This window comes from Cygnus olor, chromosome 2 (assembly GCF_009769625.2).
Source record: "Cygnus olor isolate bCygOlo1 chromosome 2, bCygOlo1.pri.v2, whole genome shotgun sequence".
Lineage (NCBI taxonomy): Eukaryota > Metazoa > Chordata > Aves > Anseriformes > Anatidae > Cygnus > Cygnus olor.
In genome coordinates, this window is record NC_049170.1 from 497,408 (window position 1) to 521,098 (window position 23,691).

The 23,691-nt window shown below is 74.1% G+C and overlaps 1 protein-coding gene across 3 annotated transcripts; it reads left to right on the forward strand.

Moving 5' to 3' along the window:
* The first annotated feature begins 627 nt into the window (after positions 1-627).
* KCNH2 (potassium voltage-gated channel subfamily H member 2) lies at positions 628-22,424 on the forward strand. Of its 3 annotated transcripts, XM_040549282.1 has the most exons (16): positions 628-756; positions 1,883-2,113; positions 7,978-8,142; positions 8,247-8,699; positions 9,455-9,669; positions 17,837-18,262; positions 18,400-18,554; positions 18,702-18,787; positions 19,538-19,737; positions 19,808-20,060; positions 20,164-20,357; positions 20,603-20,702; positions 20,815-21,093; positions 21,302-21,488; positions 21,655-21,829; positions 22,239-22,424. In XM_040549282.1, exons 1-16 carry the CDS (start codon positions 681-683, stop codon positions 22,422-22,424), a joined length of 3,381 nt encoding a protein of 1,126 aa, XP_040405216.1. In that variant the 5' UTR covers positions 628-680. The 3 variants fall into 3 exon arrangements, with proteins under 3 accessions (XP_040405216.1, XP_040405215.1, XP_040405217.1); XM_040549281.1 differs by having other exon boundaries at positions 18,400-18,787; XM_040549283.1 differs by lacking the exon at positions 20,815-21,093 and having other exon boundaries at positions 18,400-18,787.
* The last annotated feature ends 1,267 nt before the right edge of the window (positions 22,425-23,691 follow it).

Here is a 23,691-nt window from a genome sequence, read left to right on the forward strand (position 1 = left end):
CGCGCTCGCTCCTCCCCGGCCGGGCTCGGCTGGCACCGCGCAGCGCCGGCCCCGCCGCGTCCCGGCTCCGCTCCGCGCCGCGCCGCGCCGCGCCGCGCCGAGCCGAGCCGAGCCGAGCCGAGCCGAGCCGAGCCGAGCCGAGCCGAGCCGGGCCGGGCCGGGTCGTGTCGGGCCAGGGCGGCGGCGCGGGGGGGGACGCAGGGCGGCCGGGGCCGTGCCGATCCGAGCCGATCCGATCGGAGCCGGGCGGGGGGGGGGCGCGGTGATAAATCTCCCCCCGGGCCAGCCGCCTCCTTGCCTAAATAAGGCCGATGCTGCGCCCGCCGCGGCGCGCACGGAGCCGCTAGCGGGGGGGCGGGCGGGGCCGGCACCGGTACCGGCACCGGTACCGGCACCAGCACCGGTACCGGCGGCGGGCGCGGCCCGCACCTGGCCATGGGCTAGCGGCGGCGGGGAGCGGGGCGCGGGGAGCGGCCCCGGAGGGAGGGCCCAGCCTTAACCCCTGCGCGCCCGCCCGGCCCCGCCCGCCGCCGCGCCGCGCCGCGCCGAGCCGAGCCGTGCGCGCCCCGCGGAGCCGCCCCGGCGGCGCCGTCCTTGGCTCAAGGGCACCGGGACCCCCCGCGGCGCGGGGCCGCCGCCGCCTCCCGCGCCCGCGGCCGCTGCCCCATGGGCCCGGCGCCATGCCGGTGCGGCGCGGGCACGTCGCCCCCCAGAACACCTTCCTGGACACCATCATCCGCAAGTTCGAGGGGCAGAGTGAGTGCGGGGGGCGCGGCCGGGCGGGGGGCGGCACCGTGCCGGGGGGGCTGCGGGGGGCTGGGGGCTGCGGGTGGGGCTGGGGGGCCTTTGTGCTGCAGCTGGGTGCCTTAACGTTGGGGCTGGGGTCCTTCATGTTGGGGCTGGGGTCCTTCATGTTGGGGCTGGGGGGCTTCATGTGTCTGGGGGGCCTTTATGTTGGGGCTGGGGGCTTCAGGTAAGGCTGGAGGGCATTTATGTGAGGCTGGGGGCCTTTACGTTGGCGCCGGGGGCTTTTGTGTGAGTCTGGAGGGCTTTATGTTGGGGTCAGGGGCCTTTGTGTTGAGGCTGGGGGCTTTGGTAAGGCTGGAGGGGGTTGGTGAGGCCGCGCATTTTGGGCGAGGCTGAGGTTTGGTGAGGCTGGGGGGGGCTTTTGGTGAGGCTGGGGGTGAGTGCCATGGGGCTCTGGGGCAGCTGTGGGGCACGTGCGAGAAGTCCAGCTGGGGGCTGGGGGGGCCCTTGGGTGCTGGTGCCACGGTGGCCCCACAAGCACCCGTCCCCACCTCCATCCATGGACAGGGCACCCAGGCAGGGGGGTTCAGGGGGAGCTGGGGCTGGGGGTGCCCAGGGTCCGGTCCCTGAGGTGGGGACAGGGACGGAGCGCGGCCAGGACGGAGCTGCAGCCACAGCTCGCGTGACACGGCTGATGCTGGGGCTGGACCGCGGACCCCCACCAGCACCACGGCCTCCTCGACCCACCGGAGCAGGGGCCTCGCGCTGGCATCACGCCGTGGGTTGTGGCCAGGGCCCTGCTGTCCTCGTCGGGGGGCTCCGCACCGCAGCCCCGGGGGCACTGCGGGGTGGCACAATGCGCCCCGGGGCACCGGGGTGGGCGCGCGGGGCTGCGGCGGGGCCCCGGTGCAGGCACGGGGTGGGGGGACCCTGCTGCGGCCGGTGCCCTTGGGCAGCTCCAGGCTGGGGACGAGCAGGGCGCTGCCGCTGCACGGTCCCTGGGGACGCTTCGGTTGCTGAGAGCCCAGGGCGGGGATGGACGGACGGATGGATGGACGGATGGATGGATGGCTGGGCAGATGGAGTGGGGCGCGGGGCCAGGGCTCCCACGGGCTTCACCTCCACTTCCCCGCAGGCCGCAAGTTCATCATCGCCAACGCCCGGGTGGAGAACTGCGCCGTGATCTACTGCAACGATGGCTTCTGCGAGCTGTGCGGGTACACGCGGGCCGAGGTCATGCAGAAGCCCTGCACCTGCGACTTCCTGCACGGGCCCCGCACGCAGCGCAGCGCGGCCGCCCAGATCGCCCAGGCGCTGCTGGGCTCTGAGGAGCGCAAGGTGGAGATCTGCTTCTACCGCAAGGACGGTAGGGACCCCGCCGCCGCGTCGCCTGCGGGCTGGGGGTGCTGGGTGGGGAGTGGGCGCGCGGGCACCCTGCGCCGCGGGAGCCTCCCGGCGCGCTCCCGGCCGGCTGGCGGAGATTTATGGTTATTTGTGCGGGTGTGAGGGCGGCCGTCCGTCACGGGCAGACAGACCCTTGAGTTAACGGCCTGCTGCGGCGGGCGGCCGCGCCGCGTCCATCCATCAGCCGTGCCAGGCCCCGCCGCGCTGTGGGTGGCGTGCGGTGCCAGCGCGGGTGGGAGCCGGCACCCGCCCCCCGGTGACAGCGTGCCGGGGCCGGGCCGGGGGCTCGTCCTGCCCCACTGGTGCCAGCGCGTCCCCTGCCGGGGCCCACAGCCCTCCCAGCTCCCCTGGGTCCGAGCAGGGTCTGCGGGTGCTGTGGGGCAGCTGTGGGGCACCGCGCTGTAACCTGCCCGTGGGGACTGCAAAGTGTGTGTGGGGGGGAGTCGGGGGTCCCTGTGCTGCCCAGGGAGGGGGGCGAGGGGGTGGCAGGGAGCTGTGTCTGGGGCAGTGGGGATGGAGCCCCCGGGGACAGGAGGGGCAGCCCCTCTCCGGTGCCCCACAGTGCCCCACAGCTGCCCCACAGCCATGCCCAGACAGCTTGGGGGCTGTTGGCTCTGAGCCCGTGTCAGGCAGCGTGGCCCCCGCTGCTCCCTTCCCCGTGGGCACTTTGCTTGCTGGGGTCCCCAGGCAGGCAGGCAGGGACGGCGCCAGTGCTGCCCGTGGCACGCGGGCTGTGCTGCATTGCCCGAGCCCAGTGCTCCCAGTCCTGGGGGTGCCCGTCCTTCATGTCGGGCGGGGCCCCTGCTGCCCCACGGCGTGGTGGCTCCGTGGAGAGGGGCTCGCTCCCCCCGTCCGTGTGGCCCCAGAGCACTGCGGGTGCAGTGGGGCTGCCCCTCGCCACGGCCCTGCGGTGCGGCTGCGCGCCACAAGCAGCCGGTCCCTGCGCCAGGTGTCCCGGCTCTCTCCGGCAGCTGTCTCTGGCGCTCGGCACCCGGCCCCGGTTCCGGCGCGCAGAGTAAACAAAGCTGGCTCCCAGCTGCCGGCCGTGCCGCGGAGCCACCACGTGCAGCCAGCAGCCCCGGCTCTGCGCCGCCGCCCGCAGCACAGGCACGGGGCACGAGGGCACGGGGCACGAGGGCACAAGGGCACGGGTCCTTCCCCTGCGGCCCCCATCTCCCACTCCCTCCTCCCTTGCTCATCCCCTAGGAGGAGCAGGAGCGAGGCTGCCGTGGCTCGGCTGCGCGGCCCCAGGGCTCTCACTGCCTGTCTGGGGGCCTGGCTGCGGCTGTGGGGCTGCCCCAGTGAGCCGCATCCTGGCTCTGGTGCAGCCCCCGGCGCGGAGCTGAGCTCCGGTCCCGGCACGCAGCCGCTGGCGCATCCGTGCCAGGCACAGCCTGGGGCACCGCGACTTGGACAGGCGCATCTGCTGCCTGTGCACTTTGGACCCGCACGCAGGGTGCTCGGGGTGGCCGGGGCGCAGGCAGCACGTGGCTGCTTCCTCCCGCAGCCGCAGCGTGCCGAGTCCTCGTTAGCCCTCTGCTAATTGGCCCTGTCCATCTCCCGCTGTCGGGCACGTGCTGAGCAGACGGGGAGGCCCCGGGTCCCAACCTCTGCCTGCTGCCGTGGGGCTTTCCCTGCCCCGTGCCTCAGGGCCATGGGCAGGTGGTGCCGTGCGGTGCCGTGCCGTGCGGTGCTGTGCCGTGCCATACGGTGCTTGGTGGCGGCGGGGCCGTCTGGCTGCAGGGCCGCCTGGCTGACAGCTGCGTATGCTTCGTGTCTCCGGTCGCGGGGCTCTGGCCAGCGTCAGCGCTGCTGGGCCAGACAGGCTGAGTGAGCGGGGGGACGCGGCCCTCGGGGGGACACAACCCTCGGGGGGGGGGCCTGGGCTGCGCACCCTGCGGGGCCAAGGGGGCCGGTGCCGTGCCGTGCTGCGCAAAGCCTGCGCCGTGCCGGTGGCACCCTGCGGTACCAGGGCAGCACAGTGCTCGCAGGCGGGGTGGGGTGAGGTGCTGTGCCTGTGGCCCCCCCGGAGCGGGGAGGGGGCGGCTGCATGGTCTGTGCCCCCGGTGGGAGGGTCTGGGGAGGCCACCCCTGGTCACCGCCACCTTGGGGACTACACCTGGGGCTGGGTCCCCATGGAGCCCATGGAGCTGTGCAACCCCCACCTGGCCGAGGAGGGGGCACCAGGGGCTGGCCCCATACGGAGCTGTGCTCTCCACGGGGCCATGCACCCCTGCAGCGCCGTGGGGGTCCCAGCACCCCACAGCCCCCCCCCACCCGTGTGCTGCCACAGGGCTCTGGGGAGCAGCGGTGCCCCTGCCCCTTGCTGTGCCCGGGGCTGCCGGGGGGGCCGGGCGGGGGCCCCCCGGGTGTGCGGCGGGTGCCGGGTCGGCTGGCGCTGCGGCAGGGCTGCCCGCGCCGCGTCCCCAGGGAGTGCGGTGTTTCCGAGGGGATATTTATAGCCAGAGGAGAGCAGCAGCGGTGCCTGCAGAGGGGGAGCTGCTCCCTTTAACCCTTCCCTGCCTCCCCGTGCTGCAGGAGCCCCCCGTGACCCCCGGGCAGCCCCCTCCCCGTGGTGGCAGCGGGGACCCCAGGGTGCAGGTGCCCACAGCTTGCGGGGCGGCCGAAGGGGTCCTGGCCCCGTGCCCAGCCCCGATGTCCCGCCGGGCCAGGGGCACCCACGCTGCCTGGCTGCTGGCCCCAGCCTCGCGTGGCCCCGTGCCGTGGCACCGCACGGTGACATCCCCCTGAGGCCAGGGCCTGCTGCGGGGGTCCTGGCTGGCAGAGCCCACCGGGGCTGGGGAGCGGCTGGAGCCGGGCGCGTGCTGTGGGACAGAATTCGTCCCGGACCCGAAAATGACCAAACCGGGCAGCAAGGTGTGTGTCGGGGGCCTTGTGCTTGTCAGCGGCCGCAGTTTCCAGCCTCCCCTCCAGCTGCACTGCTGAAGGCTTCACCCGGCGCTGCCTGCGTGCCAACACCACGCTGTGACCCCTGCTGCCCCTGCTCAGCCCCAGCCCCGTGCTGCTGCTCCGGCAGGATGTGACCGGGCCCTGCCAGGTGCCTGGTGGGGCCCCGCGCAGCCCCGCAGCTCCTGCCCCGCCGTGCTTTGCTGCCTTGGTGGCAGCGGGGACCGGCTGCTCCTGCAGTGCTGCTCAGCGCCGGTGCAGCTCCCCGCGCCTGAGCGATGTTTGCAGAGCCCAAACAGGGACGCGGGAAGGTCGCGGCAGCCGCAGGGGAGCACGGCGGGGACAGCCGGCGTGCCGGGCAGCCGCGGCAAGGAGCGAGGTCAGGGCCAGGCTGTGCTGGAGCAGAGACCCCCCCCCGGCGTCGTCACCGCTGCCAGTGGCATTTCAGGTCACTGGGGGCTGGGCTTGGCCTCCGGCGGGTCCCTGGGCTGCGTGCAAGGGCTGAGGCCGGGCCAGGATCAGGCCCTCGGTGCTGCCTGCCAGGTGCCAGCGGGTGATCCTGGCACAGGGCCCCCCCGTGCCGCTGGGGCTTCCCCGTCGCGGGCAGCTCAGCTGCTCCAGCCCCAGAGCATCCCAGTGCGGCACTGGGGGCTCCCAGCGGGTTCGTGCATGGGGACACACGGTGACATCTCCGAGGTGCCCCCACACCTACGTGCACCCGCAACACTTGGGGGGGGGGGGCGGGGTGGGTGCATGGGGGCCGTGTGGGGTGCTGTGCTGCGGGGCTGTGCACCGCCTTGGCCGTGGGGTGCTCAGCGTGGAGCAGTGCAGAGGGGAGGGCGCACAGCGGGGTGTGCGCAGCAGGGGGGTGCATGGGGCAGGCTACGCCGTGTGCCGTGGGGTGCGGAATGGGTGCACGGTGCGGGGTGCACGGCTCGGTACGGGGGGGCACGGCCGGGGGTGCCCGGTGCCGCCGCCCGGTGCCGCCGCCCGGTGGCCAAGCCGAGCAGCGCAGCCCCGGGCCGGAGCGGGGCCGGGGGGCTCTGGGGCGCAGGGAGAGGGGGGGGGCGCGGGAGGATGAGGGCGCGGGGCGGGACTGCGGGGTGCGCCTGGGCTTGGGGTGCGCGTGGGCTTGGGGCGCGCCCGCCCCAGGGCCGGGGGGTGCCTGGGTTTTGGGGTGCAGGGCGGGAGGGGTGGGGGCTCCCTGGGCGTGCAGGGCCACGGGGGGGCGGTTGGGGCGCAGGGCGCACCCCGAGCAGCGCGGGGCCGCCTCCAGTCCCCCCGGCTCGTGGGGGGGGTGCGGGGCCCGGCGAGGGGTGCGGGGCCCCTCGGCCCCCCAAGTCCTGCTGCGGGGGGGCTGGCACCGGGTGTGGGGGCCGCTCCCGGGCTGGGCCCCCCAGGGCTCCGGGGAACAACCGGCGGGGGGGGCACGGCCGGGACAGGGGCCGAGGGGCTCGGGCGAGGCTTGGGGCCGGGGGGGGCGATGCCGGGCGGGGGCGATCCGGGTCGGGCTCCGCGCAGCCCCCGGCTCCCGCTCCCAGCACCGGGCTCCCCCCGGGACCCCCGCGCCCACCGGGGGTCCGCAGGGCCCGGCACCCCCCAGCCGGCTGCCTCCGCGCCCCCTTCCCGCAGGGCCCCCACAGCCCCAACCCCCGCGGCCCCGTGTCGGGGTCGGTGGCTTGGGATGGACGGGGGGGGGGACACGGGGCGGGGGGGGGACACGGGGCGGGTGGGGGGGGGGACACGCGGGGAGTGGACCCGGGGGACGGACACGGGGCAGGGTGGATGCGGGGCGGGATGGACGCGGGGGTTGGACACGGGGGGAAGGATGCGGGGCGGGATGGACACGAGGGGGTGGCCACGGGGGGGTGGCCGCGGGTGTCACCGGCCCGTCCCGAGGCGCGGGCGGCCGCTGGCCGCAGCCATATTTAGGCATAAAACCGGCGCCGGGTGCGGTGCCAAGGCCGCAGCCCCTGCAGCCGGGCCGGGGGGGGCGCGCACCCCAGTGCCGGGGGGGCCGGGGCCCGGCCCCCGCCCGCGGGACCCCCCCGCCCGCCGCCCGGTGAGCTTCGCGCGGCGCCGGGGGCTCCGGGGGGCCCGGGGAGGGGGGGACACCGCGAGGGGGGGGGATGCGGGGGCCCCCGTCCCGTGCCGTGGCCCCGCGCGTGGCCGCGGGGATGAGCCGGGATTAGGGCATCCCGCGGCGGGGGGGCGCCGGTGGAGCGCCAGGACCGCGCTGCTAATCTCCCCCCCCCGCCCCGCGCCCACGGGGGCGTCCGGGGCCGCGCCCCCCCCCGCCGGGGCCCCACGCGGGGCCGGGATTCCTCGCGCGGGGCCGGGGCCGGGGCTCCCCGGTGCAGGCTGCCGGGCGCGCCGCCAGCGGGGGGGGCGGGCGGGGCGCGGGGCCCCGAGGACGCGGGGCCACGGGGGGGGACTGCGGGGCCCGGCCCCCCTGGCCCCCCCGCCGCGTCCTGCAGCGGGCGGCAGGAATGGGGGCGGAAGGGGGAGTTGCGGAGACCCCCCCCAAAATGATGCTGGGGAAGGGTCAGCCCCCAGCGGAGCCCCGTGGGCGTGGGATGCGGCCCCTGCCCAGTGCGGGAGAGGTCACCCCGGGCTTCCCCCCCCCGGCCCCCCCCCGTGCCCGCACGGCCGAGTTCACAGCTGCAGGAGTGGGATTAACGCCGCAGCTGGCAGAGCGCTGAGCGGCTTAGGGCGGCCGGCCGGGGGCAGCCCCGGCCCCAGCCCCCCGAGATCAGCCCCTGGGGCCTCTGGGGGGACCGTGTGCCGCCCCCACCCCACGATCGGTTCCCCCTGGCACGGCCGTGCCGACGGGCCCCAGCGGGCCCTCTCTGTCCCCACCGTGCCTCAGTTTCCCCCGGCAGCGGCAGCCCGCAGGTCCCTGAGCCCCGCTCCCCACAGGTAGCTGCTTCCTGTGCCTGGTGGACGTGGTGCCGGTGAAGAACGAGGATGGGGCCGTCATCATGTTCATCCTGAACTTCGAGGTGGTGATGGAGAAGGAGCGCCCGGGCTCGCCCGACGCCGACACCAACCACTGGGTCACCCCCGCCAGCTGGTTCCCCACAGGTGAGGCGCCCCGACCCGCGGCACCCGCTGCGGCCGAGCTCCTTGGCTGGGCCGTGGGAGGGTCTGGGGGGGCCGCCCCTCACCGCGCCCCTTCCTCTGGCCAGGGCGCAGCAAGTCCTTCAGGCTGAAGCTGCCGGCGCTGCTGGCGCTGACGGCGAGCAAGCAGTCCCTGCCCCAGGAGCCCCCCGATGCCGTCATCGTGGACTTCTCCAAGCACAGCAGCGAGTCAGCGCCCGAGGAGGCCACGTCCTCCCTGGAGAACAGCTGCCTGGGCTGCTCCCAGCCCGAGGACCAGAAGGCGCTGATGGACCCGGAGGAGGGCGATGGGCGCCCGGAGCCGCCCGTCACCCAGTCCTCGCCCCGCGCCGAGCGCCTGCACCTGCACGCCGCCTTCTCCAACTGCAGCCTGGCGCGGAGCCGCTCGCGTGAGAGCTGCCACAGCGTCCGCCGTGCCTCCTCCGTCGATGACATCGAGACCATGAAGGGCGAGGGCGACAAGCGCTGCCACAACCGGCACGCCACCGTGGGGGCCAGCATGCACCGTGGCTCCAGCACCGGTACGTGGGCTCCTGGCGCATCCCGGTGGCCGTGGTGCTGGGGATGGGGGGTAGGTGCTGCCGGGGGCCTGCCCCACACCTCCCTGCCCCGCAGCTGCAGGAGGGGAGGGTTCAGGCCCACCACGCAGACAGCATTTGGCCCTGGGGTGAAGTCATTAGGGCTGGCAGCTCGTTAGGGTGCAGGGCAGCTGCTGGCACGCAGGTAGCCGGGCAGCTGCCAGCAAAGGGTGCCGCCGGCGGCTCGTTAGCGGCGCGGGGCGCTGGGCACCCGTCACTGTCAGGCTGGGCATTGCTGTAATGCGCTGCGCTGCCGGCGTCTCCGGTGCATGTGGGGCAGCCGTCCCTCGCCCTGCGCAGTGTCCGGCCCCCATTTGGCTCCCTTCTCCAGTGCCCTTCTGGCCCGTCAGTGCCTGGCTCCAGCGCCGGTGCCGGTGTCCTGCCTGCTCGTGTGGCAGCTCCCGTCACCACCTGGCGTGACCCCCGGCCCCGTAATCCTCTTAGCGACAAAGGGAGGGGACGGCAATTGCCTTGTTAAGCCCCTGCGCCCGCTAAGCGCATTAGGGAGGGGGGAAATAATTACATTAACGGTAAATGATACCAAGCTGTCGGTGCCCGTCCCGCCGCGCCTGCTGGTGGCCTCTGCCTGCCCCGGGCACAGCTCCCTGCTCCCCTCACCCCACTGGGGACCCTGGGGGTGGCGGGGAGGGGTCCCACCCAGTGGCTGCAGCCCGTGCTGATGGTGCCCCCCTGGCCAGGGGCCATGAACAACATCCGCAGCACCCTGCTGAACTCCACCTCCGACTCGGACCTGATGCGCTACCGGGCAATCAGCAAGATCCCCCAGATCACCCTCAACTTCGTGGACTTCAAGGCGGACGCCTTCCTGGCCGCGCCGTCCAGCGAGAAGGAGATCATCGCCCCCACCAAGCTGAAGGACCGCACTCACAACGTCACCGAGAAGGTCACCCAGGTGAGCCCAGCAGCCGGAGGTGGCTGGACGGTGCTCCAGGCATGGTCGGAGCGCAGAAGGATGCTCTGCACTGCAGCAGGGTGCTGCTAGAGCACGCAGGGTGATGCTGGAGTGCGCAGGCAATGCTGGAGCGTGAACAGTGATGCTGGAGCTCACAGGGTGATGCTGGAGCTCACAGGGTGATGCTGGAGCGCGCAGGGAGTGCCTGTGGGTGCTCTGCACTGCAGGATGGTGCTGGACCCCTCAGGATGGTGCTCAGGACAAGGCTGGGGCCCTGGAGGGGCTGCATCCTGCGTGGGCTGGGACTGCTGTGAGGCTTGAGGTGCCACTTGGTGCCCATGTGGCTGCTGTCCCCCACCCATGGGACCAGGCTGTCCCTCCCAAGCACCTCAAGAGATGTGGTCTGCAGTGGGGCCACTGCACTCCCCGCAGCAGGGCAGGGGCAGCAGGGCCATGGTCACGCAGGGGGGTTGGCCCCCTTCCCCAGTGGGGAGCTCGATGTGGGCGCTGCCCCAGGGATGGGGGCATCCCCTGCAGGTCCTGACCTTGCTCCCTCCTGGGTGGGCTCAAGGCCCAGCAGCAAGCCCCAGCCCTGGCCCGCTGCCTGGGTGGGATGCACGAGAGCTACGTGCATGGCACAGCACGGCCCTGCGCCTCCTGCACCGTGCTGTGCTGTGCCGTGCCATGCCATGCCACACCATGCTGTGCCGTGCCATGCCATCCTGTGCTGTGCTGTGCCATGCCACGCCACACTGCACCGTGCTGCCTGCTCCCTGTTCTCTGGCCGTGACTCTTTGGCCCATGCTGGGCCCCTGCCCTGCGCTGGCACTGCGGGCTAATCCTTCGCACGTTGTGTAACTGCCATCTGGCTGCGGGGAGCAGGCGGCTGCTGCTGCTTAATTACACCCTGATCCCAGCTCCCACTAATGAAGTTAAAGCTGCAGGCTTGATGCGCCAGGGCCGGCGAGCTCGGGGGACCTGCTGTACTCGTCCTGCCTGCCAGGGGTCGGGGGCTCGGGGAGGGGCCCGGCGGGGTGGGAGCTCCCAGGCACATCTGCCCTGCGCCGCCTGCGTGCGCCCGGGGTCCCTTGGTGGCCTGGCCCCCCCAGCGACGTGCCTGCACCTCGCGCCTGCTGGCCCACGTGAGGGAACCCCCCCCACCCTGGGAGCTCCCAGCCCTGCTGTCGGGGCTGCCCCTGGGCCCCCCCTCGCTGTGAGAGGGAACGGCTGTGGGACTCCTGCGTGGGCGGCAGAGCCCCCGGGGTCCAGAGTCCCTGGTCCCAGGGGCAGCACGGTGCCAGTGCTCAGCCCCCGCCCCCTGCCCCTGCAGCGCCGGCCTTCCCTGCTCCTCTCCAGTGCGCTAACGAGCAACGCATCCTGATTGCCTTTGCTGTGTAATTAATTACGATGCCGTGGCGGCTGCCGCTGCTGCTGTGCTGCCTGCCTAAGCCACGCTAATCTCCTCCTGCCACCAGCTGCCATCACCATGCGGTGCTGGACGGATGGACGGACGGACACAACCCCCCTTGCTGGGCCAGCGCAGCCCCCCTGCCGTGGGGTGGAGGGCTCGGCCGTGCCCCGCTGGGCTCTGGGGCAGGAGCAGACGCTGCGCCTGGGCGTGGGGACGGGGTCGGGGCACACCAAGCACCGCTGCCAGGCTGGTGGGTGCGTGCTGGGGCTCCTCCAGGACGGAGGTGGATAGGGGTGCTGGGGGTGCCGGGGGTGCCGGGGGCATGGGGCACAGGCTCACCTCGGTGGGGCAGATGCTGTGGATTTGGAAGCTGAGGCCAAGGCGAGCCTGTCCCCGGGCAGCCGTAGTTCCAGCACGGTGAGCTGCTGGGTGGGGGCCAGGGGGGCCGGGGCTTCCAGGCAGCGGCACCGTGAATCATCTGCAGTGACGGCATCCAAACAAGCCCGCGCCGCCCGCCGCACGCTCCCGCAGCTCCCGTCAAGGTCACCACGCTCCTGGGCCTGCCGGCCACCCCGTCTGGCCACACTGTGCCCGCCCGGTGGGCGACACCACCTGGGGACGGGGACAGGGGCTGCGGCTGGCACGGGGCGTTGTGGCTGGGGGGGCGCGAGGCCCCGCTGCAGCCCAGGGAGCACCAGAGGTGCCGGGGATGGAGGCTGCAGGGTCCCGGTGGCTCACGGCAGACCGAGGCCCCCTGACCCCTCCTGGTGGGGACCCCTGCCCGTGGGGCGCAGGCTGGTGCTGGAGCTGGGCGCTGCTGGCACCGTGCTGCCCGTGCCTGGGCTCCGCTCGCTGCAGGACGGGGCTGGTTTGGGGCACGTTGTGCCGCGGAGGGCTCGGTGGCTGTGCCCAGCTGCCTGCGCTGAAGGCTGGGGCGGATCAGCAGCACCTGGGGCTGGGAGCAGCATGGGGGCAGCTGTCCCGGTGTGGGGTGGCGTGAGGGCAGGAGCACTGGGAATGCAGAGCGGGGTCTCACTGGCAGGGCTGGGAGGCAGCCAGGGAGAGCGGGAGCCAGCGGAGCTGTGAATCAGCCTGCGGCAGCTGAGGAGCCCTGCGGGCAGCTTGTCCCCTTCTCCATCCCCAGCCCTATCCTTGCTTCCTTCCCCATCCCCATTCCATCCCCATTCCTTTCCCATCCCCATCCCCATCCCACCCCCATCCCACCCCACCCCATCCATCCCCTTCCCTGGCACGCGGAGCTGTGACCGCCTCGCACCGGGCTCCCTATCTCAGGGGTCCCGAGGACCGTGGGGCACCCGTGGCTGGGGACGCGCGGGGGGGGCTCGGGGCCCCGCGAGTGGGGAGCCCCCTCCCTGCCCCCCCCGTGCCTCAGTTTCCCGGGGGTGTTCACGGTCCCTCCCCGGGGCGTGACGGGCACCGCGGGGAGTGGCGGCGGCGGGCGGGGGGGCGGCGGCTGCCGGGCTGGGAGCGAGCCCCGGCGGGGGCGGGGGCGGGGGCCGGGGGGGGCCGGGCCGCCCCTCTCCATCTGCCGCCCGCCGCGGCAGCTCCGCGCCCGCAGCCGCGCAGGGCAGCGCCGGGCTCCGCGGCAGCTCCGGGATGCGGGGCCCCGGGGGGGCGGCCGGCGGCTCCCCCCGCCCGGCAGCGCGGCGCTGAGCGCGGCCATGGCCCCGGGCAGGCGCGACAGCGGCGACCGCCCCGACGGCGACCGAAAGAGCGCCCGCGTCCGCCGCGCCGTCCGCATCTCCAGCCTGGTGGCACAGGAGGTGGGTGCGGGGGGGCCGGGGGGGAGACCGGGACCGGGGGGGGAGGTCCCGGCGCCGTACCCCGCCCGCAGCCGCGCTCGCCCCGACGACGGCGTCCCCAAGGCATTGCCCCGCGCTGCGCCGGCTCCAGCCCCCCCGCGGGATGCCCAAGACCCCCCCCCGACCCCCCGGTGCGGGGGTGTCCTGGGCGCGCGGGGGCCCGGGCCGGAGCCGTTCCCCGCGCTGGGCTGCGGCCGGCCCGGGGCGAGCCGGCTGATGCGCCGGCACGGAAAGGATGGGGTGGGGGTGGGCTGCCCGCAACCCCCCCCCCCGGCGCTGGGCTCCGGGGCAGGGGGGTCCCAAGCGCCGTGGGGCGGTGGTGCTGGAGAGTCCCGAGCGGCGGGGAGCACCGCGTCGGGCTGGGCTGGGCTGGGCTCGGCGGGGCTGCGAGCGGGGTCTGTGGGGACACAGCCCCCCCACGGGGACCCCTCGCCAGCCGGTGCCACCCCAGCCCCTTGTGGGGTTGGGGTTGTGGCCACGGCGAGGGATGGGGCAGCGCCAGGTGTTTGGGGTGGCTGTTGTGTCCCCAGAGCACGGTCCCTGGTCCCCACCGTCGGGCGTTCCGCGGTGCGGTGGCGCACGCTGCGTGGCCGGGGTTCCAGGGCTGCTCCGTGTCTGCGTCAGCGGGTGGGGGTTCGGCTGCTGGGGGCTCGCACCGCCCCGTGGGGACGTCACCTCGTCACGGGGCTCGCCATCCCACCCCGCCACCGGTGCCTGTGCTGCGGAATTGCTGTCGGCAGCGGGAGAGGGCAGCGCCTCGAGGCCCGCGGTGGCACCCGTCCCGCTCACCCATGTCGGTGGGTGCGCAGGGCGCCGCGCCGCTGCCGCAGCTGAACGCGGTGAGTGCTGGCTGGGCGTTGGGGTGTCCCCAGCACCGGAGTGCCTGTGGTGGGTGCCGTGAGTCCGCGTGGTGTGTTTGGGGTCGGCTGTGCAGGCGCATTGCTGTTGGACGGTGTCTGTTGGTGGAGAGGTGCGTTGGGTGACCCACACACCGGGCACCTCTGAGGGTGACGGCACCGGGTGTCCCTGACGACGTTGGGTGGCTGTGCTGGTGTTGGCCGTGGTGGATGTGGGGTGTCTTTGTCACTGTGGCATTGGGTTTTGCCCAATTTGCCAAGTCCTGCCGTCGGGTGCCTCAGAGCACACCAAGTGTTGCCGTCACACTGGTGTTGCGGTGCCGTGGCTGTGGGGTGGCTCTGGCAGTACCACAGGCGTCAGGGACCTGTGTTATTTGGGCAGCCGAGCTTTGGTGTTTGTTGGGCATCGCAGAGGGCGTTGGGAATCCATCAGCGCCGGTCCGGGTGGACCTGGGCAGGTGCCAGGTGCCTGGTTTGGGGCAGGCATTGGGGTCTGAGGTACGGCAAGGCCAGGTGGGTTCTGCGAGTCCGTCCCCAAAGGCTTGGGGACGCCGGGTGCCTGCCTCATCCCAGCGCTGGGTGTCCGACACGCTGCGGCCGTTTCCCTGCGGGTGCCTGGTGCCACCGCAAGCGCTGGTGTCAGCTGACGGGTTGGCGTGTGCCGGTGCCCCCAAAGCCACCAGCTTGTGGGCTGGGTGCGGGTGCCACCCACGTGCCGGGTGACAGCGGCCGCAGGGTGGCCGCGGGCTGCAGGGTCGGGGTATTTGTGGCAGCGAGGGGGCTGAGCCCCGTGGGCGCGGGTGTCTGGGTTGCGGCAGGTGCCGCTCCGGGCGCCTCCGGCTGTGCGGGCTGGGTGTCAGGTGCCTGTGTCACAGCAGGTGTCGGGCGTACGTGTCACCGCGAGCGAGAGGTGCTGGTGACTGCACGCCTGTGAGCGTGAGGTGACGCGTGCCTGCGCCAGGGCGGGTGTACGTGTCACCGGGTGCCGGCACTGCCGGGTATCTGTGTCGCCGTGACTGATAGGTGTTGTGTCGCCGGGAGTCTCGAGGGAGCGCGTTCCTGCTGTGTGCCGGCGTCACCCGCACGCTGCTGGTGCACGGGTTGGAGGTCCGGGTGCCACGCATGCAGCCGGTGTCCGGGTCCGCTGCCGCACGGGGTGAGCACCCACGGTGGGCATGGGTGCACCTGGGTGCCGGGCACCGGCTGCACGGTGCTGGCGGTGTGATGGGGGCTGCGGGACCTGAGCGCAGCAGTGTGGCTGTCCCCACAGCCGGGTGGCTCGGAGGGGGCTGTCCCTGGCAGTGGTGAAGCACCGGGGGTGTCCGGGGGCTGCCCCCGACCTGTCCTGGGGGCTGCCTGCCGCAGCTCGGTGACGTGGGGACGGTGCTGTTGTGTGTGGGGCTGCCCCTGTGCCATGCTTGGGGTCCCGGCGTGTGCCGGGAATGGGACAGGGGGATGGGGGTGCCGGGGCTGCCTCCCTGCAGCTGCACTGCTGAGGGGTCCGGGGGCGCGCCCCGTGTGGCACCGGGGTGTGACGGTGCCGCATTTGGGGAGGGGGTGTCCGCAGGGGCAGCGCGCTGCAGCTATGGGGCAGGGGGTGTCCCGCGGGGCCGACACCCCTCTGCTCTCGCCCGTCCCGTTATGGCCCGTTTTGAGCGGCTCAGAGGGGCCGTGGGACGGGGCCGTGGGGCTGGGGGTGTTCCTGCCCCCCCCGGCCCCGCGTGTCCCCGCGGCCCCCATGACCCCGCGTGCCCTCGTGGCCCCGTGCCCCCGCGGTGCCGTCACCCCCGTGCCGCGGGGCCCCCCGTGCCCGCAGCCGCCCCCCCGCCCCGGTAGGGGCGTGCGGTCGCCCCCCCCCCCCTCGGCGCGTGCCGCGCGCGGCCCCGTCCCCCGCTCCGTCACGCGGCGTCTCGCGGGGACGCGCGGGTGCCAGCGGGAAATCCCCGCGCGTGGGCGGCGGCGGTGACTCAGGGCTGCCCGTGGCTGCCGAGCCCCCGCGTGTCCCCCCGCGTGTGCCCCCCGTGGCCCCGGGGCCGGCCCCGCCGCCGCCTCCTGGGTCCTCCCCGAGGCCACCCGCGGCCGGCGGCGCTCCGGGGCGGGGGGAGCCGGGAGGGGGCGCGGCGGCGGCACCCCCGTACCGGAGGGGTTAACGGGCGGGGGGCGGGCGCTGGGGGGGGGCAGCGGGGGCCGTTGCCGCCGCGGCAGCGGGGCAGGCTGGGTAGGATTTCCGCCCCGATAATTCCCCGCTCCGCCGGGGCGCTCCCGGCCGCGCCTCGCCGCCGTCCCGCCGGGGGGGGGGGCACCGGGCGATGGGCGCGGGGCCGGCGGGGGGGGGTCGGGGCCCCCCGGGCTGAGCGGCGGGGGCGCGCGCCATGGGCTCGGCCCCGCGCCCCGGGCGGCCGTGAGGATGCTGGCGTCGCTCCTGCAGCTGCTGCGGGACTTCTCGGGCCCCCCCGGCGCCGCCCCCCCCGGCCCGCGCAGGCCCCATGCCCGGCGCCTCGCCCTGCGGCACCTGCCTCGGCCTCGGCCTCGATGGCGCGGGGCAGCGCCAGGAGCAGAAGGTACCGGCCGCTGCCCCCCCCCCCCGCGCCCCGGGGCCGCTGGGGGATGCCCGGGGGGGAGCGGGGCGGCGGGGGGCGAGGGCAGGCGCCGGGCGCTGGGACCGCCCCGGGGCGCCCCTGCCCGGGGGGCGGGGGACCACGCGCTGGCACCCCCACTCGTGGCACGGCCCCCACGCGGCGGGGGGAGCGGGGGGGAACACGCGGGGGGGGACGGGGACGGGGAGCCCGGGCGGGGGTCGCGCCGCGGGGCGCCGGGTCCTCGGTCCCGGGGGCTGCGCTCGGGGCCGTGCGGCTGCGGGGCCGGTGCGGTGCCCAGCGGGGCTCTGTCCCGTGCCCCCCCCGGCGCAGAGCCCCGCTCCCCCCGGGCCCCCGGTGCGCCCGCTCCCCTATTTATAGCCCGCGCGCCCGCAGCTGATCCCGCCGCAGACGGATGGGCGCAGCTGCCGGGCACGGCCGTGCCACCCGGGGCCCTGCTCGGGGTGCATGCGGGGGGGTCCCCGCTCCCCGCCCCGAGCCGCCGCGGTCGTCGGGCAGCACCAGAGCCCCCCCCCAGAGCGGGGTGAGCCGGGGACCGCCGCACGTCCCTGCTGCGTGCGTGGCCTCCTTTGCGGTGTGAAGGCGAGAATTGCCTGCTTCTGCCCCATTTCTGTGCCGGCGCCTCCTGCGCCTCCGCCAGCCAGAGGTGCTGCTGCCCCCGCACCCCCCAGCAGCACCGCACCCCCTCCCCCCAATGCTGGGGGCTGGGGGCCGGGGGGACCTCAGCGGCTGGGGGTGGGGCAGGTGTGGGGCAGGATGAGCGGGGACCTGCGGGGTGCAGGAGGGCTGGGGGGGGTGCGGGGAGGTGCCTGCGACAGCCGAGGTAGTGCCTGTGGGGGCTGGGCCCCCCCGCATGGAAATGTCCCCTGGGCGCCTTTGCATTCGCGCCCTCATTTCCATGGGGCCCGGCTGCCGCACCCGGGGCTGGCGCTGCCCAGGGAAGGATGGGGGGGGAGGGGGAGCCCTGCCAAGGCTGGGGGCTGGGAGGGCTCTGCTGCACCCCATCACATCCCAGTGCGCCCCAGTGCACTACGTTGTGAGCACCCTCACACCGCACTGCACCCCACAACACCCCCCCAGCACCCCATTTGTCCTCTCTGCACCCTGCTGTACCCCACCACAGTCCGCTGCACTGCATCGTACCCCCTGCACCCCATGGCTCCCCTGTGCACCCCACAGCACCCCCCTACACCCTGCTGCCCCCACCGCTGCCCCCCCCACTCCCCGCTGCACCCACTCGCGTCCCGTTGTGCAGCTCCTGCACCTCCCTGCACCCCTCGCACCCGGCACGGCACACGGCCAGGAGCAGCCTGGTGCCGCAGCGCCTGGGGGCGGCTGGGGCTCGGTGTCCCCACGCTGGTGCCCAGCGGGGTGCAGGGACAGCCCGGGTGCCTGTGCTGCGGCACCGTGTGCCGGGGGGGCCGGGGGGCTCGTTCCCCGCCAGAGCAGGTGGGAGCTGAGCCCCTGCCGCCTGCCCAGGTGCTGTCGCTGGGCGCCGACGTCCTCCCCGAGTACAAGCTGCAGGCGCCGCGCATCCACAAATGGACCATCCTGCACTACAGCCCCTTCAAGGCGGTGTGGGACTGGCTCATCCTGCTGCTGGTCATCTACACGGCCATCTTCACGCCCTACTCGGCCGCCTTCCTGCTCAACGACCAGGAGGAGGCCCAGCGGCACAACTGTGGCTACTCCTGCAGCCCCCTCAACGTGGTCGACCTGATCGTGGACATCATGTTCATCATCGACATCCTCATCAACTTCCGCACCACCTACGTCAACTCCAACGAGGAGGTGGTGAGCCACCCCGCCAAGATCGCCATCCACTACTTCAAGGGCTGGTTCCTCATCGACATGGTGGCCGCCATCCCCTTCGACCTGCTCATCTTTGGCTCCGGCTCTGAGGAGGTATGGGGACGGGGATGGGGACGGGGACAGGGACAGGGACGGGGACCAGTCCAGGTTTCCTGTGCAGGGAGGCAGGATGGGGTCTGTGTGTCAGGGCTCCGTGGGGGTCCCCACAGCCCTCAGTGCCCCCCTTGCAGACCACCACCCTGATCGGGCTGCTGAAGACGGCGCGGCTGCTGCGCCTGGTGCGGGTGGCCCGCAAGCTGGACCGGTACTCGGAGTACGGGGCGGCCGTGCTCTTCCTGCTGATGTGCACCTTCGCCCTCATCGCCCACTGGCTGGCCTGCATCTGGTACGCCATCGGCAACGTGGAGGGGCAGCGCATCGGCTGGCTGCACTCGCTGGGCGACCAGATCGGCAAGCCCCTGAACGACAGCAACCCCCTGTACGGCCCCACCATCAAGGACAAGTACGTCACGGCGCTCTACTTCACCTTCAGCAGCCTGACCAGCGTCGGCTTCGGCAACGTCTCGCCCAACACCAACTCCGAGAAGATCTTCTCCATCTGCGTCATGCTCATCGGCTGTGAGTGCGGCCGCCGCGGGGCTGGGGGCACGCGGGGCTGAGAGCGCACAGCTGTGCGTGTGTGTGAGCATGCACGTGAGTGACAGCGTGCCCGAGTGTGCGAGCAGGTGTGTGAGCAGGCGTGTGTGTGCATGAGCACGTGTGAGCGTGTATGGGCACGTGTGGATGTGAGTGTGCATACGTGTGATGGAACGTGTGTGAGTGGACGTCTGTGTGTGCACGTCAGCATGGATGTGTGGTAGAGCGTGTGTGTCAACAGACTTGTGTGAGTGTGCCTGTGGGTGTGTGCGTGCGTGTAGTGTATGTGCCATAGAACACGTGTGAGCATGCGTGTATGTGTACGAGCATGTGTGAAAGTGTGTAAGGACACGTGTTCGACCGCGTGTGGATGGCTGTGAGCACCCCTGTGTGTGTGAGCACGCGCTTGTCAGCAGCCCAGCTCCGCGTGCGTGGGTGTCACCGTGCAGAGCTGCGGGTGTGCGAACGGGTGTGTTTGCAGGGTGGGGGGGCGGCCGTGCCCCTGCGGGTGCAAAGTGCACGCTTCTGTAGGCGGTGACGCTCCTCACGCGCGTGTGCGTCTTTGTCTACACGTTGCCCGTGTGCGGGGTGCCCAAGGCGAGTTCCCACAGAGGTCCCCACACGCGGGGAGGGGGCTGCAGGGGGGGCTCCGGGGCACTGCTCACCGCCAGCCCCCCCCTTGCTGCCCCGGGGGGCTGGGGCCGCCCTCACCCCCGCCTCGCCGTGCCGCAGCCCTGATGTACGCCAGCATCTTCGGGAACGTCTCGGCCATCATCCAGCGCCTGTACTCGGGCACGGCGCGCTACCACACCCAGATGCTGCGCGTCCGCGAGTTCATCCGCTTCCACCAGATCCCCAACCCGCTGCGGCAGCGCCTGGAGGAGTACTTCCAGCACGCCTGGTCCTACACCAACGGCATCGACATGAACGCGGTGAGCGCCGCGCCGCGCCGCCACGCACCGCCTCGTGCCGTGCCGTGCCGTGACGTTCCCGTCTCCGCAGGTGCTGAAGGGCTTCCCTGAGTGCCTGCAGGCCGACATCTGCCTGCACCTGAACCGCAGCCTGCTGCAGAACTGCAAGCCCTTCAAGGGGGCCACCAAGGGCTGCCTGCGCGCCCTGGCCATGAAGTTCAAGACGACGCACGCGCCGCCCGGGGACACCCTGGTGCACGCCGGGGATGTGCTCACCGCGCTCTACTTCATCTCCCGGGGCTCCATTGAGATCCTGCGTGGGGACGTGGTGGTGGCCATCCTGGGTGAGCCCCCGGGCTGAGGACGGGTACGGGGATGTGCCCCGGGTGCCGGCCCCCCCTCGCCGCCCCGGGCTGAACCCCGGTGCCTCCCTCCCTCCCCCCCAAGGGAAGAACGACATCTTTGGGGAGCCGCTGAACCTGTACGCGCGGCCAGGGAAGTCCAACGCGGACGTGCGGGCGCTCACCTACTGCGACCTGCACAAGATCCACCGCGAGGACCTGCTGGAGGTGCTGGACATGTACCCCGAGTTCTCTGACCACTTCTGGTCCAGCCTGGAGATCACCTTCAACCTGCGTGATGTGAGGGGCCGGGGGGGAGATAGGGGCACGGGGGGCACTGGGACGGGGGGTGCTCACCCGGCTGGGCTGGGCTGGGGGGAGCAGTGCAGGGGTGCTCAGGGTGGGGACGGGGATGGGGCACAGCCACCGTGGGGCTGACAGGGACAAGCACCGCCATATGCCCCCCTCCCCACGCCGCCCCTCTACCCCCACCCCGGGGGGGCTCCTGGCATCTGCCCCCGCCTCAGCCGCCCCTCGCCCCGCAGACCAACATGATCCCCGGCTCCCCGGGCAGCGACAAGCTGGACAGCGGCTTCAACCGCCTGCGCAAGCGCAAGCTCTCCTTCCGCCGGCGCACCGAGAAAGGTACGGGGAGGGCGTGGGGGGTGCTGGAAAACAGGGAGCCCGGGGGGTGGGTGGGAATTCCGAGGGGCCGCCGTGACCCAGGGTTTGTCCCCCCCCTTCCCGATCCCCACAGACGCGGACACTGCCGGGGAGCTGCGGAGCGGGCAGAAGGCGCTGCGGCTGGGCAGGAGCTGCCAGGCGCCGGGGGCCCCCCGGGGGCCGGCCGAGTGGGACCCCTGCCACTCCAGCTCGCCCTCCAGCTCGCCCTCCAGCGATGAGGACGAGCACCCCGCGCCTGCCCCGGGGGCCGCCGTGCTCTCACCCTTCCACAGCCCCCGCCCGGGCGGCGAAGCCCCCGCACCCCCCGACGCCGAGGAGCGCAAGGGCAGCGATATGTGCAACCCCCTCTCAGGTGGGGACGGCGCTTGGGGGTGGTGGTGGGGGTCACCGCTTCTCCCCCTCCCTGCTCAAACCCCACTGGCATCTCCCACCCCCCCCCCCACCCCATGCCCCCGCATCACCCTGCCCCGTTCCTCCTGTGCCCCCCCCCCCCTCTGCTGTCACGCCCCCGCCCTCCGAGACCCCTCTGCGTGCTGCTGATGGTTGTGCCCCGCCATCAGGAGCCTTTTCGGGGGTGTCCAACATCTTCAGCTTCTGGGGGGAGAGTCGGGGGCGGCAGTACCAGGAGCTGCCGCGCTGCACCATCCCGGCGCACGCCGCCCTCAGCATCCCGCTGCCCTCCATGAGCCGCCGGCAGCGCTCCGAGGTGGAGACGCGGCTCGATCTCCTTCAGAAGCAGCTCAATAGGTACCGGGGGGGGGGGGGGGGGCAGCGAGACCCTCGGCAGCCCCCCGGATCGCCCCTCAGGGGCGATCCGGGGGGCTGCCGAGGGTCTCGCTGCCCTGCAGTAGGCGATGCCCTGCATACAGCACGGGGAGCCCCCACGCCCCCCGTGACACGTGTCTATGCGCAGGCTGGAGACGCGGATGGCCGCGGACATCAGCTCCATCATGCAGCTGCTGCAGCGCCAGGCCGCGCTCGTGCCGCCCGCCTACAGCACGGTCTCGTCCCCACATCAGCCGCCGGGCCCCCCCCCGTGCCCGCTGCAGCCCGTCCTCCCCATCACCCCCATCCAGCCGCTCTCTCAGGTGAGCACCCACCGGACCCCAAACCCCCCAAAGTGTGGGGCAGACCCTGGGTGCCTGCTGGCAGGGTCCCGTTCTTGTGTCTTCCAGCCCCACAGGGAGCTGGGGGCACTGCTGCCCCCCCCCAGGTTTGGGGCAGACCCCTCTCCCTTGCTCCAGCACCCAGTCTTCCTTCTACGTGGTGAGCTGGGGTGGTCACAAGCCCCCCACGTTTGGGGCTGCCCCTCTCCTGTGCCCCATCCTCCACCCCCAGCGTGAAGTGAGGATGCTGCCGAGCCCCCAGGTGGGGCGCAGCCCCTCTCCTGTACCCCCCCTTCCCCCCCAGGACGAGTTTGGGTCGCGGCCGAGCCCCCGGGGGTGGCGCAGCCCCCTCCTGGCCCCCCGCTGACGCCGGCCGCCCTCTCTCCCGCAGGTTCCCAGCTTCCCGGTGCCGCTGGAGCTGCGGCGCGGCCCGGCCCCCCCCGAGCCGCCCCCCCCCGACGTGGTGCTGCTGCTGGAGCCCGCGGCCGCCCCGCGCCGCCGCTCGCTGCCCGGACAGCTGCCGCCGCCGCCGGGCGCTCAGCCCCTGCATAGACACTGCTCCGACCCCGGCAGTTAGTCGGCGGGGGGGGGACGGGGCCGGGACCCCCAGCGACGGACGCGGGACCCCGTCCCAGGACGCTGGGGCTGCCGGGGCCGCGGCTGCCGTCCCCACGGACAATGGGGCCGGGCGGGCGCCCACGTTAGCTGGCCTAACCCGGGGCCGGCCCCCGCCGTGCCGGCGGCTTCCAGGGCTCGGCTGGCAGGACTGGGGGCGCGGGCTGCTCCTCGCCCTTCCTCCTCCTCCTCCTCCTCCTCCTCCTGCCCCCCGTAGTGCTGCAGCGGGGCGCAGCCCCCCGCCTCCCCCCCGGACCCCGCCGGGCCGGGGCCGCGCTGCCCCCCGTGGGGCCGTGGGGCTGGGGGGGCGGGGGGGGCCGCGTGTGTGTCTGCGTGTGTGTGCGTGCGTGTGCACGCGTGTTTCCCTGTGTCGCGGGCCCGCCTGCCCTGCGCGCTCCGTGAGTGCGGGTGCACGCGGGGTCGCGCGTGTCCGTCCGCTCGCGCCCCTTCGGCCGCCGCGTGTGCGCGCCGCGGGCTCCCGGGGGCGCGGGGCCGCGCTCTGCCGTGTCCGTGGGGCTGGGGGCGGGGGGGGGGGGCCCGGCCGTGCCTCCCGCCCACTGTGGCGCGGGGCGGGCGGCAGCACCCGCGTGGGCCCCTCCGGACGCGTCCTCGCCCTGGCCCGGCGCCCCCTCCCCCCCCCCGCGCCGTGGGTCCGGGCCACGTCCCCTCCCCGCGCCCCCCGTTCCCAGGGGACGCCCCCAGCCGCGCCCCCCCCCCCCGCCCCGGGGCCGCTCCCCGCGCCCAGCGGGTGCCCCCGGGCCGGAGGGAGCGGCGGGGGGGCCCCGCTGCCCAGCCCCCCCCCTGCCTGCACCGACCCCCGGGGCCGGCTCCGCCACACGCACAAGGGGGGGGACGCCCCGGGGCGGGGGGACGCGGGCAGGGTCTGGCCGGGGGCCGTGGGGCACGCGCCCGCCCCCCCCGGCTCCCCGTAGCGTGTGCCGTGCTCGTGCCGTCGTCCCGTAGCCGGGCGCTGCCCGGGTCTCTGCGTGCCCCCCCCGCCGTACCAGCCCCGCATGTCGCCTTCTGCGGTAGGAGCCCCCCCCCCCCCCCGTCCCCGCACCCCAATAAACCCGACCGAGAACGCGTCTCTGTGTGCGGTTGCGCTGCGGGGGGAGGCGGCTGGGGACCCCCGGGGTGGTGCGGGGGGGGTCAACGCCGGCAGCCCGGTGCACAGGGGGCTGGGGGTCCGGGGGGCAAAGGCCGCGGCAGGGTGCGGGGGGGCCAACCTT